At 39.7% G+C, this 13,655-nt stretch overlaps 4 protein-coding genes across 4 annotated transcripts; 1 reads left to right on the top strand and 3 right to left on the bottom strand.

Annotated features, from left to right (window-relative positions):
- Window positions 1-107: 107 nt before the first annotated feature.
- Window positions 108-1,846, bottom strand: LOC128740513 (zinc finger protein OZF-like). The gene is made up of 3 exons (XM_053836056.1): window positions 1,709-1,846; window positions 1,493-1,623; window positions 108-1,419 (listed from the first exon to the last, which is right to left on the bottom strand). Exons 1-3 carry the CDS (start codon window positions 1,844-1,846, stop codon window positions 108-110), a joined length of 1,581 nt encoding a protein of 526 aa, XP_053692031.1.
- A 473-nt stretch (window positions 1,847-2,319) lies between these two features.
- LOC128740511 (zinc finger protein 658B-like) lies at window positions 2,320-4,200 on the top strand. Its single transcript, XM_053836055.1, has 3 exons — window positions 2,320-2,448; window positions 2,517-2,668; window positions 2,730-4,200. Exons 1-3 carry the CDS (start codon window positions 2,320-2,322, stop codon window positions 4,198-4,200), a joined length of 1,752 nt encoding a protein of 583 aa, XP_053692030.1.
- A 40-nt stretch (window positions 4,201-4,240) lies between these two features.
- On the bottom strand, window positions 4,241-6,373 carry LOC128742678 (5'-3' exonuclease PLD3-like). The gene is made up of 7 exons (XM_053839113.1): window positions 6,070-6,373; window positions 5,948-6,012; window positions 5,721-5,888; window positions 5,148-5,655; window positions 4,952-5,086; window positions 4,751-4,890; window positions 4,241-4,680 (listed from the first exon to the last, which is right to left on the bottom strand). The coding sequence occupies exons 1-7, from the start codon at window positions 6,136-6,138 to the stop codon at window positions 4,263-4,265; spliced, it is 1,503 nt and encodes a 500-aa protein (XP_053695088.1). The 5' UTR covers window positions 6,139-6,373; the 3' UTR covers window positions 4,241-4,262.
- A 5,175-nt stretch (window positions 6,374-11,548) lies between these two features.
- On the bottom strand, window positions 11,549-13,370 carry LOC128743478 (zinc finger protein OZF-like). The gene is made up of 3 exons (XM_053840070.1): window positions 13,149-13,370; window positions 12,949-13,091; window positions 11,549-12,893 (listed from the first exon to the last, which is right to left on the bottom strand). The coding sequence occupies exons 1-3, from the start codon at window positions 13,293-13,295 to the stop codon at window positions 11,594-11,596; spliced, it is 1,590 nt and encodes a 529-aa protein (XP_053696045.1). The 5' UTR covers window positions 13,296-13,370; the 3' UTR covers window positions 11,549-11,593.
- Between the last annotated feature and the right edge of the window lie 285 nt (window positions 13,371-13,655).

Genomic DNA, 13,655 nt, shown 5'->3' with positions numbered 1-13,655 from the left:
CAAAATTCAAAATTTGAAAAATCCCCCCAAATAAAACAACACAATCTTAACAATTCGCAGTTAAAATTTTATTTTGTCTAATTAAACGGTAGTAATTAAATGTAGCCTCAGTTTTCGTGCGTTTTTCGATGTTCAACCAAAAGCTTTTGCCTAATATATGCCTTTGGGCAAAGGTTGCACTTAAAACTTCGAATTCCTTCGTGTTTCTCCCGGACGTGCCGGCGAAGATCACGCTGATGGATGTACGACGCGGGACATTGCTGACACTTGTGTGGTTTAGATCCCGAGTGTGCCAAAATGTGCGCATCCAGCAGGTTTTGCCTGGTAAACGTAACCGGGCATAGCTGGCATTTGAACGGTCGATCAATACTGTGAATTTGCAAGTGGCTTAGCAGGAGAGTCTTCTTACGGAAACCTTTTCCACAATACTCGCACTTGAAGCATTCTTCGGCGTCGTGCATCTTTACGTGCACATCGTACGAATTTTTAATAGCAAATTTTGCTGGGCAAAATGGACACTCAAACTTGGTAATTTTTCGATGTAGATTTTCATGCTCTGCTAGTCGCACTTTTTCTCTGAACACTTTTCCGCAAAGTGTACAAACGAATTTCTTCTCCTTGAAAAGTCTCAGCTGATGGTGCTTGAGATATTTTTGAGTTTTGAATCGATTGTAGCACACATTGCACTCGAAAGTGTTGGTTGTGTCACTGAAAATTCGTTCGGGGTAATGTACTTTGTCAACGTGTTCTTTGAGTGCATTTTGCGTAGGAAATTTCTCTTTGCATGCACAGCATATGTTCGATCGCTTTCGTATTTCCTCCAACTCGGTTGTAATAAATTTTTTCTGATGGTCGATTTTGATGTGCTTTTTAAGTACGAACAAATTAGCAAATTCTTCTTCGCATCGCGAGCAAGGATGCAGCACATCAACGTACATTTTTCGTTGATGTTGCAGGTACAGCCTCTTTGTTTCGAATCTTTTGAAGCATACAGAGCATTCAAAAATTCTATTCCCATATTCTTTCGGATTCGTTATGCGGTCACTTCGGTGATACGCATCTGAATGTTCCTGTACTCTTTCGTATGTGTCGAGAGGTTCCTTACATGAACAGCAACGTTTGGGAGAAGAATTCGATTTAACGCCATAATAAAATCGCTTCCGTGTCGGTTGATCTTTCTCACTTTCTTCTGCTGAGCTTGGCTCACAATCACTATCCTCCTCTGCGGAAGATTCTTTACCAATGGCCAATTTCTTCGGCTGTCTTTTTGATCGTCGCGTTGCGTTTTGTTGGTCGCTGTTGGACTCTAAGGCGGAATGTTCATCATTGTACGCATAATCTTCTTCATTATCCAATGTTTCAGTTTTTATGTCAAGTTCCGTGACGAAAACAGACATTGTGTGCTGATCTTCTGTAATCCTACCAATAAAACAATGCAATTTTAATTGAAAATTATAAATTACAATATGTTTAGCCTTCAAACTAATCTCACCCCACTTCCTCCTTGATTTTATCTTTTAACTGTGCCTGCGATCTTCGCAGTTTGTTCACAAATCGATGTGCTACTTCGAGATCAGATTTGCAGATTTTGCACATTTTGTTCATAGATTTATAACTCAGGATCTGAAATGAGTTTCATTTGAAAATAGACTTTGATTTTAATGGATATGTACAGTATGTAAATATGGCCTAATTATGCTTTTCTTACCTCAATTTTAAAACAATCGTAGATAATTGCAGCGGCCGTACCTTGTTCGTGTAGTCCTTCAAATAAGGACCACATTTTTGCTGTTACCTTCTGTGGTTTCGAACAGATCCTGCAGATTACTCCGAGATCCGAGTTCATGTTTAAAATCTTGGCGGTGTCTATACTATTTACGAATTTGCCCTTAGTTTCCAACACAAACTAACCCAGTTTGTTTTGATATTTAAATTTTTGAGCTCTGTTTTGAATGATACAAAAGGGAATAACACAATCAGCTTGAATGTTTTGCCTGCTACCTGCGTTCCTGTTTTCTTCTGCTTTCCTTGTTGTCAACTGTCTTGCGAAAATGAAAGCTGTCAAAACATGTTGATCCTCTTGTTGAACCAATCACATAGAAAGAGTGGTGTTATGGTACAGTTTGTGTCTTTACTCTAAGAATTCTGAATCAAGAAAATATTTAGTACTATAAACAGAAAACATTGTACTGAAATGGAGCAGTTAGTTTTTCCTAATTTTATTTTACCCTAATTTTATTATGAAAAAGTTTGTTTTTGTTTAATCATGCCGCATCAGCAACACCTGTGATTAAATTGTGGTTTTTTGCTCAATTCACAATGAATGAAAATATCCATTGTCAAATATGTGGCCAACCCTGGGCCGCGGCGGAAATGTTTTCATTATCAGAACCACTATTGCAAGAATGGTCAGCGGTTCATGTCATATTAGACTGTTTTAGGCTTAGGGTATGTTTGGTGATCTTCTGTGCAAGCTAATAGATTATACTTCACATATCAATGCATTCATTCTCTAGGTGTCTGAGGATTGTACGAATAGTTTATATTGCAAACATTGCAAGCAAGATTTGATAACGGCATCCGTTTTGTTCAAGAAAATACGCGATTCGAATCTCAAACTGGAATCCATCACAACTCTGGTAGAAGAAATACCTAAGTTAGAAATAGTGTAAGTGATTAAACAAATAATAATTCAATGTATTTGAGAAATTAATGTGTTATCATAACAGGGATCCAACAGACACAACGATTGTTTCGATTTTTATTACTGAGACCGACGTCAAGACTGAATCGGCTGAAGAAGGCTCTGAGCTATTTAGCAACATCATCAACGATAAAGGCATTCCCGGATGTGTTACCCAATATCAACAGCAGGATTTTGCAGGATCGAAAGAGCAACCATTACTACAACATGATGGTGAACATCCGATACCCGTAGAAAACTGTGAAGAAGGTTCTAACGACACCGAACTAAGGTTGTCGAAAGAATGGAATGGAACTGTGAAAGCGTCCCGAAGGATGAGTACACATTCTGTTCGTTCGGACGATGGGATTTCAGCTTCCTCAAGTGATTCGGAAGAATCGGACTACGACGGTGAAGATGAACAGCTGGAAAGAAAACGACTCTACTACGGTGTCAAACCTAATTCTCAACCCAAGAGGTGCTGTGCATGCAAAAACATGCCTCTAGACACGCAGGAAAAAGTAGAGGAACATTCCGTCAAGTACCATCTAAAAATGCGTCTGACAAATCCGAAGGATTTTGCTGGAAAAGTTTTTGAATGCCTGACCTGCTTTATGCGGTTTGAAACCAAGAAACTCTACTTGCAACATCAACGTAAAATGTACGTCGATATGTTGCATCCTTGCAAGCAGTGCGACGTAGAGTTCGCCAACTTTTACGTTCTTCAAAAGCACATGAAAAATAACCACCAGCGAAAGCTGAAAATTCACGAGCTGGAGGAGATGCGAATACAGAGCAATATTTGCTGTGGCTGTCGGGTCAAATTTGGATCCCAACAGGAACTGAAGGAACATGCACTGAAAGTGCACCTGCCGAATCGTGAGCTAAACTGTAGTGAGTCTACAGTAGAATGTGATATTTGTTATAAAATTTATAAGTCTGCTAAATATCTAAAAGATCACAGGTTACGTTTCTTCAAGAAGAAAAACCTGATATGTTCTCAGTGCGGGCGCAGTTTTCGAGAACGCTCGCAACTGGAAGGCCACGAAGATTCACATCGAAACGTCCGAAAATACGAATGTCCCATTTGTTCGGCTAAGTTTTCAATGAAAGCATCCTGGCAGGTGCATGTCAAATATCACGATGCAAAGGAAAATTTTCACTGTGAATACTGTGGAAAGGGTTTTCGAAAAAAGGGTCTTATGAAAGCCCACCTACGTATTCACTCTACCGATCGACCTCATAAATGTCCCTTGTGCCCGTTAACCTTTACCCAGAAGAACCGACTTAATTCGCACGTTCTGGAGCATTCTGGTTTGAAATCGTTCAAATGTGATCGATGTCCCGCCTCATACGTGCATCAACGTGCTCTCCGGAGGCATGTTCGTGACAAACACGAAGGAATACAGACTTTCAAGTGTAACATTTGCCCAAAAGGATTCATCGAGCAGAAGCCACTTCTAATTCACCTAAAAACCCATGAACGTAGCAGTGAGGCAACTTTCTCGAAAACTTGAAATAAAAATTAGAAAAACTTTTATTTATTTTAAACTTCATTCAATGAGATCTACCTTCCTACTTAATCAGTTCTTACAGCGTATTTGCTATTCCAATCTCTTTCAAAAATAGCTTGAAGATCACCAACAATGGTTCCATTGGGGCTAAAAGTTGACATCACCAATCCTATGCCGGCAGTGTCGATGAAATAGTCTCCAGACCAGTTGGAGGTTCCGATGTAGGCGGTGTTATCCGTAACCATGTACTTGTTATGATTCACTCTACCGAACGGAATTTTGTCCTGCTCTTTATCGGATGGTACTATGAAACGTTTTACCTCAATTGTAACTCCCGCGATAGCACCGGACAACGCTTGAATTGAGTTCAGGAAGTACGCTTCCGATTGACGTGAGTGCTTCCAGTAGGAGATCAGCAGTCGAACCGAAACCTTTCGTTCTATCGCCGCTCTGCGGAGGGCATTGTCGATAACAGGCCAATAACTGTTGGCATAAATTAAATTTAACACTGAAATTAGTTCTGCAAGAATTGATCATTATTGTTGATACCTACAGTGACTTTCGAGTGTATAACGTTAAAGGAAAATAATCCATAACAGATATGTGGATGAATTTTTCAGCTCGCTGGATTACATCGATTATAGCATCCAGATCATTTGAGCGACCACGTGGCGACATAGGAGGTGGTGAACTCTGTAAAAAAACAATATGATGGTTATTGAAAAGTTATGTCTCTGCACTACATTGTACTCACAGATAAATATGTGTCAACAGTAAATTTATTGTTGACTTTAACTGAAATCGAGCTATTCGAATTGTACTTGGTCGAATATGCATCGGGCCATTGAGAAGGAATTTGGGAGTTGGCAGTCCCCATGTCCCAGTACACCTATAAAGCATTGTTAAAATACAATCATTTTACAACCCCAAAAAGTGCAAGACAATCTTACGTCAAATATTTTAGCAATATCCGTTGCTAAACATGAGCAATTCGTTACTAGAACTCCAAGCTCTTTAACCTGAGTTAACGATCGCCAGTCCATATTGGCACTTCCCACATAGAAGTGAACTCTATCTACAATCCATACTTTCGTGTGCAAGACACCTCCACCGAACAGTCGGGGAAAATCAACCGATCGTACTTGAGCTGCCTTTCTTTTGGCCAAAACTTCCGTATCAACGCTCGGATTCGACGATGTTGGAGCACTTTGTGCTATTTTTATAGTCACTTTTCCGTCTAGACCTGTTTGCAGCAGCTCCTTGAATATATCCTCGCCCTGCCAGGCAGACGAATGATTGTACACATCTTCACCTCTCAGCGTCCAGTAGAATGATCCGATTTCGATCGTTTCTGTTGCTAATCCTATCAAAGTTTTCCACGCGTTATAGGTTGATAGGAACGATGGACTTCCATCCGGGTAGGTCAGTCCTTCGGGAATACTTTCCGCTATTTGAATTCTGAACGAGACGAAATTAAAGATTTTTTTTTGTTAAAGAAAAAGTTTGTTTTTGCTGTTGCTCACTTGCATCCTTGATCGCAAACATCTCCTTTTAGGCGACTGGTCTTTGTTCTCGCGCTGTACAGCTTTTCACCGTGTTCTAATAGAGGTAGCAACACAACCAACACTATCACAATAAAAAGCAACGAAATTGGGACACACGACGGTTTGCACCAACGTGAAAGTGACCATCTTAAATTGCAAAATAAGAAGAGATTAAAAATCACCAGTTGAATTAATCAAGCATTTACCTTTGTTCGTCGCTTTCTTCCCATATGAAATCTTCATTCTCGTTGGATGAAGTTGATCCATGTACCTGGAAGAGTTCAGTTTCATGTTTTTAACTTTGCTAAGTATGTAAAAGTATGCATACCTTTTTCATCTGTTTGGCTGTAGCTTGTTCTTTATTGAGCCCACTATCTGCTTTTAATGGAGGCTTCATACTGACGACTTCTAAAATATTTTGGCACTTAATTGCAACCCTCACTACACAACATATGGCTAATTTTTTATCGTTTAATCTTCAGTGTACTCATTAATTATTTATTCTTTCACTATCCGGTCTTTGCCAAAGTATACGCACAATAGTATCAGCATTTGAGCGTTAGTTTAATGCAGGACTCGTACCCGACAGCGTCAAGCTGCCGAAATGTTTAGTTTGGTTCAGCAATCGAATACCGCACAGTGCTGTGAAGGACGTTACGACCATTATATCACTGATGCAGCAGATGTTGGTTGCACACACGCAGAGTAGCGAACAGCTTAAGCTGTAGTCAATCTAGAATCAATTTTCAATGTGTCCTAGCTAGTCGGCAACGAAAATGAATTTGCAACTCATGTTAGATATGTTGTTACATTATTTAATGAACAAAATGATATTTTTAAAATTTTCTTCAGAAAATGTGCTTGGAATTAAGTGGATAGGTTATATTTAAGTAATTTAATAAAAAACAAACCAGGCAAAAAACTGATTTACTCATGATTTGGTTCAATTGTTAATAGTCTGTAGTGAATCAAATAATCAAATAACGCATGGTTAAACCGAAAAAACTGTCAAATATAAATACCTATTGCCAAAAGGATTGTTATTGATGTTTTTATTTTTATGTAACCTAGTTTTGCTCTATTGAGTAGTTAATAATTTATAGTTTCAATGAATTAATTTATTTAATCATGTTGTACAGATAGTGCCACTTGCGGCTATCGACTAACAGCAAATTTATGAGATGAAATTAGTTGTCGTAAATGTCCAAAGCTGTTTTTTGTCTTGAACTAAATTTTCGTATTATAAAGTGAAAAGTGACGGTATTCTGCTGCCCGACCAGAACACAGTGAATACATTTTCGAATATTATGATTATTTTAAAGCAAAAACTGTTTTGGCCCGAAATGCACAAAAAATCCAATACCTTCCCCCACTTGGTTCTTGGGTTATGCACATGGTTGAGCATGTTGCTCGAACCGTTGAATTCACCTACGTGCTTGGTAAACACGTTCGTACATGTTTTACAAGTTTTATATCCTACGGATATTGTACCCCTCACAACTGAGAATTCAAATTGTCGTACAATTTTGGACGAAGAGTCCCAAAATTTTTATAAAGTTTGGTACACCAGCATAATTTGTGAATTTGTGAACGCAACCAGTTTTTAGAAAATCTTAAGTCCAATGAAAAAAAGCAAAGCCTAGGTGCTACATTCCGTTATCGAAACTTGATCTTCTGTTTTTGTAACGGGTGGCAACGGCTGGCTGGAATTTTTTTCTCAAGCTGTCAAAAAAAGACAAAGATACATGAAGAAGATCTGATTTACCGAAATTAAAGATACATTATCCATTGCTGAAAAAAAATTAGTGTACATTTGAAAACGGCCCGTAATCGGCTGTTCGGCAAAAATTCTTTGAAAATATTTTCTCAATTCAATCCAGCCAATATTTAATCTTTTGTCAGTAAAAATTTCAATTTCACTGTAATTGACGATTGTATTATTATTTTTCATTCTTGAGTTATGACCGAACAACTAACGACTAACGACAGCGCATGACGGGTCGTTGAAAAGGCCCCAATGGCCTGTCGGTCAACAGCTACTCGTCACTGGCCTTGCATAGGATCTGTAAGTCGGGTTCCACTGGCCGGCTGTTAGCACAGGACAGTTAAAGTGGTTAGTACTATGATCCTATTGACTCATACAGGGGCCCTCAGTCGAGATTCGGACGTGCTTATTAAACCAGAACCGTACCTCGAGGTCATCTGGGAGGGGTTAACTTAAATGGTGCTAGCACGACTACTGATAAATGGTCATAATTTGGTCAACAAGACAACATGTAAATTCAAAATTGAGTTTTTTTTGAGAGAATTTAGTTAATTTTTGTTTTTTGGGCTTTAAAGTTTTTATTTTATACTAAAAATACAAAAAATATCAGCGAAGCTTCCAGACCGAATCCGAATCGGCGGGCTTTTAGTTTCTCAGCTATACAGTTATCTCTTCTACTGTGCCCTCCTTCTTTAGATGGAGTTTCCATACAGAGTATGAAGTTAATAGGTAGCTTCCGAAGAAACTGTACCTGGAAGACGCGAGAGCTCCACAGGAGCAGAACAAGTACGCTGAACTTTCTAGTTCTAAATTGCAAAAGCGGCAAATGTCAGTTAAGACCTTGCCAATTCTCTTTAAATGGTAAAGAGAGGGACAATGTCCGGTGAGGAGTCCCGTGACTGTGCGAGGTTCACTACGCGTTTAGGCAAGTATTTTTTAAACTATTGCAGGATCTGGGTAGATAAACTGTTTAGCTTGTCTACAGCCCTGCACTTGATACCAACTGGATGCTATTTCTAGGTCAGTAATTTGCTTTTGACAGCGGGTATGGAGGTGCCCAGAAACGGTTCAGGACCAATGAACTGCTGAGCAGATCCTTGTCTCGCTAGGCTGTCAGTATTGCCGTCGATTCCGCAGTGTCCAGGCACCCAGAATAATGAAACTTTGTTCTGGTGGGAGAACTAATTTGGATGCGCATTTAGTGGACTTGAGAGCCATTAGTGCAGTCTGGCTGTCCGTAAAGATTCAATTTTCTCATGCGTATGCTTTTGTTTTAGACATATTTTGGTACAAATGTATATTGCATATCCTTCCGCTTGGAAAACGGTAGGCCATTTGCTCAGTGGGAGAGCATCCTTTATTTCGGGTCTGTAGACTCCGGAACCTGTGCAAGTCCCAATTTTTGATCCATCTGTAAAGAAACAGATGGTACTGGATAGAAGAACAGGCCTTCCATTGCTCCATTCAGTGCGATCTGTATCAATTACACTATACGGAACATCCATGTTTGGCCGTACCTCTACCCAGTCCGAGATTGTCGTTACTAGGGGTCATAATTTGAACTCCGTTAACACGAAAAGGTGGCAGATTTCGTCACCCTCAAGTATGTTACGACACCTTTGCAACCATAGTGCAAGGAAGCCGAACTCGTCCTTCTTCACCTAAAGATGTAAAGGTATAAGGTAGCAAGCATAACATTACCTCCATGGGTGCAGTTCGTGTTGTGCGCATAGCGCCGGTCACTGATAAATATGCCAGGCGTTGAAATTAGCTTGGTCTGCACTGTCACCTCATTCCTCTTTGGCCATCATACAAGAGCGGCATAGTTAGCCTAGGCCGGTCAATACGATGGTAGTGTATGACCAAAACCGAGTCTGCTTTGACAAGCGAATGGTCGTGGGTTCGAATCTTAGTAGAATCAGGCCATTCGATGTCAAAGTGACTTTAGCATGGGTTTATTCTCTGGCCCCTCATCACCCTTCCTTCATGCTGAGTTCTACATTATCCCGAAGACGCTTCTTATGGTTAGTATACTGGTATGAGCACCTAATGAGGTAATGGTTTTGAACCTCAGGAGGACTCACCAGTGCTAACTATAACGAGGCGAAACAGGTTTGGTATAGTAGGACATGCATCGAATCATGGGTAAAACCCTCAACACATAAGCACGCATAAAAAAAAATATAAGCTTATCGTTTACTCAATAACGATAAAGCACAGAAATGCAGTTCAGAATACAGCATACACCCGGGCAACATTACAATAGATCAATTATGTTGTGGTCAAGGTGATAAGCCCACTAAAAAAAAAATGACCAAAAGGCTAGTTGAGGTTTCAATCCCAAGGTTTTGCCAAAAAGTGAACTGCATGTCCAAACAGATGAAGTTGCTTTCTTGACAGCATAGACCAAAGCAAGGGGAAGAGAACTCCTCTTTGAGGAAATTATTTGATCGCTGAGATCGTGATCGACGTATCTCCCAATGAGGCTGGCTGTGATTTCCCTGCTTGACAGTATGGCTTGAAACCAGCTGATAACTTCCTTTGTTAAGGAGAGCCGTATTAATTGAAGCGAAGCTCGTGTTGTCGAAAGCGCCTTCAATGTCAAGAAAAGCACAAAGGGCCGTCGCTTGGTAATGGAACGACTTTTCAATTAGTGTCACTCTCATTAGGTAGTATGGTGCGGTTTCCGTGGATTTACCGCATTGGTAAGCATGTTAATTGCAATTGCATGTTGCGCTGCCAAACGGTACCGCTTCTCACTTCCAATAGTTTTTTATTGCCTTCATGTTCCACTTGCCGGTGGCCCAATATCGATTGGACAGATCTTTAATCTATTGTCCTGGGGCATTGGGCACGACCTGCATATTGTTGGCAGCAAAACTCTCCATAGACTTTGTTCCGGAATAGTCATGTTTCCAGATCGAGAAAATTTCGTGGTTGTCGGGCTCGGTGTCAATGAAATTGTCGCTTTTCAAGCCACTCGTATATATACCAGTAATTTTTGCGGGAGCTTCGACAGCTTCATATACTAGAAAATGTCTGCTGAATTTACCCTTACGGTCGCCGTTTCTGACCTCCTAACCTGGTATAAACCTGGTATCACAGAATGGGTTTTCCCTGGCAGGGCCGTTACTGCAAATTTACTTATTATTCTTGCTTGTGTGGTACGGACCGAAGCCTTTAGATTGGTGCTTTTTATAATAAGTGAAAGGCTGTATTTGACCGTGAGGATCATGGGATACATTGCGCTAAATTTGAATCTACGCAACCGAAAAATTATGGTTAGGTTTGTCCCAGTCTAGCTGATTTAGTAACAACTACGAAGTCCCTCAAGGCAGTATCTCGGGATCCTTACTGTTTTCTCTATTTATTAACGATGTCACAAGTCGGTCCGGTGAAGTTGAGCAATAAATCACACTAACGCTAATAATAATCTCGAGCGGAGTGATTGATTTTCTGTTTGAAAGTCCTGGCTAGTGCTTTTATCGTCGACTCTGCTCGGCTGTATACACAGGTTCACCGAACACTTTCGTTACGTTGGTAAATATTGATTTTCCAGCTTTAATGGTTTCGTTAACTCAACGTGCAAGTCGTTCTGATTTTCGCGTTACAATTCAATATTTCAGCAAAATACTGAATTCCTTTTGCTTGGACGCCATTTTTGTAACTGAAGAGTAAATGTCAAAATCATAATGTAGACATCATTCTGCACGCATACACCTACAAAATGAGGGGTGCTTAAGTTTTTTATTAGCATGCTTAAAAGAAATGCATCAACTGGACTAAATTTTGATTGTAACATCCTCTTCGTTGGTGATATGATTGTAATGTTTAGCAAAGTAAAGCGTCAGTCGAAATTCGAACATGCGACGCCTGGTTTGTTAGACCAGTGTCGTAATTCGATGTCATTTCGAAATGTTGGTATGAAATATGGTATCGTTCAAATTACATATTCTGCGTTGTCGTAGAAACAGACATATGCAAAAAAAAAACATTTAAACAAAAGTGTATTTTGGAAGATTTGGTTTATTCTATAGCTTTTTCTATTGTTCATTAACAGAATAAACGATGCAAATATTCGTTGACTCTAAGCGCTGTGGGTTTTCATATGCTTCCCGTATGCATCTTTGCGGTTGAAAGCTTTCGAGCAAACGTTGCAAACGAATGGTCTAACCTCTTCATGTTTGGTCCGGTTATGTCGCCTCAAATCCCGTTCATGAATGTAGGACGAAGAACATCGGGTACACTTGAATGGTTTCTCCCCCAAATGGGCTTTAATGTGAAAATCGAGCCGATCCTGGCGGGTGAATGTGTTCGGGCACAGATGGCACTTGAACGGGCGATCTTCTCTATCGCTGTGGATGACCGAATGTTCCTGTAAAAGGTGCTTCTTCTTGAATCCACGGTTACAGAATTTGCATTTGAACTGATCATCCGGAATCGAATGGTACTTAACGTGTGTAAGGAAATTTGGTTTCAACGCGAAACGTTTGTCACAAAGGTGACACTCGTACTTTCGTATATTTGCATGGCTTTGCTCGTGATCGGAGAACGATCGCTTATCCTTGTAGGTTTTTCCACACTGAGCACACTGGAAACGGTGTTTTCTATACGGTCTCCGTTGATGTTCAATCAAAATTTTATCCGATTTGAAACGTCTGGAACAAACTTCACAAACGAACTGATTTTTTGGATCCTGTGATTCGGGATGTGGTATGTGAGCCTTTTTGCCATGCTCTAGCAGCAGCTCTCTAGTATCAAACTGCTTACGGCAAACACAACATTTGTGAATTTTTTGTCGCATTTCATCGATTTGTTCGATGATTTTCACTCTTTTATGAAAGGCTTTATGATGTTCTCTCAAGTTAAATGCATTGGCGAAGCTCTCAGGACAACGTCTGCAGTAATGTAGGGCTTTAGAATACATCTTGCGTTGGTGTTGTAGAAAGTTTTTGTTGGTTTCAAATCTCTGAAAGCAAACGGAACATTCATATGGTTTCTGTTCGATTTCATCTGAATCTGAAGATTTATTTCGTTTGTGGAACTTCACAGAATGTTCCTGTACTTGTTCAACTGTGCTCAAAGGCTCACTGCAATCGCAGCATCTTTGTGGTGGTCGCTGTGGTTTGTTGCGTTTCGTGCTAGTTTGGATTTCTTCGTCACTTTCTGATTCACTAGATTCGTCTTGTTGATCACTGTACATATATTTTTCATCCTCCGACACTTCTTCTGCTACCATTTTCTCGTAAGAACGTTCGAAAAGAACGGTAGACGGCTTACTTTCATCTTCCAAATCGTAGATGTCCAACTGAAATTGAGTGTCGTCTGCTTCATCCTCTGACTTAATACTAGCCTCCGGCTCATTGTATATATTTATCAACGGATCACTATTGAATTGAAACGTTTTTAAAAGAACATTAAAATAAAAACATTTAGTTTTACCTTTGTTCCACGTTAAGCGATAAACTGCAATTCAATTGTTTGGGATGGGCCGCTATCACTTTCCTAATGAAACGGTATGCAACAATCAATTCCTCTTTGCAATCGACACAACAACTTGAATATCGGTTGTCGTCAGCAGAAATCTGGAAGTATAGAAAATTATGTTTTATAGACAAATTTTTGCAACAGCAGAATGTTACCTTCAACTTTGTAAATATATCCTGAATCATTGATTCTAGTGTCACTCCATTGATAATCTCAGTTAGTAAATTTCCTTCGTCAAGAATGGATTGTGTACATATTTGACACACTTTATATTCATTTTTAACACTAGATAAATTCTCCATTCTTGTCAATGTTCACTTTTCATGTGATTAGAAGATTGACAATGGAATAAAACAAGAAAAAAACAGTTCGCCATCAAAACAAATACACTCTTTTGGGTTCTCAAAGTTCGAAATTATAGGCACGTATCTTGTTGCTTTAACACATACAAAAGTATGACGTTATCGGCGTTATAAATAGCCTAAACAACGCGGCTGTGTATGGATGCTAGCTTCTGTCACTTCCATCACAGTACAACACATAAGCAGCGGTCATCATAAAGTACCTGCCTCTCATTTCAATGTCAGTTCTCTCATATATAGTGCCTGACAACGTATGATAGATGTACCAACCAGAATGCAACGTCGATTTTTTTGCGGTGG

This window comes from Sabethes cyaneus, chromosome 3, assembly GCF_943734655.1.
Source record: "Sabethes cyaneus chromosome 3, idSabCyanKW18_F2, whole genome shotgun sequence".
NCBI lineage: Eukaryota > Metazoa > Arthropoda > Insecta > Diptera > Culicidae > Sabethes > Sabethes cyaneus.
This window is presented reverse-complemented; position numbering and strand designations above follow the sequence as displayed.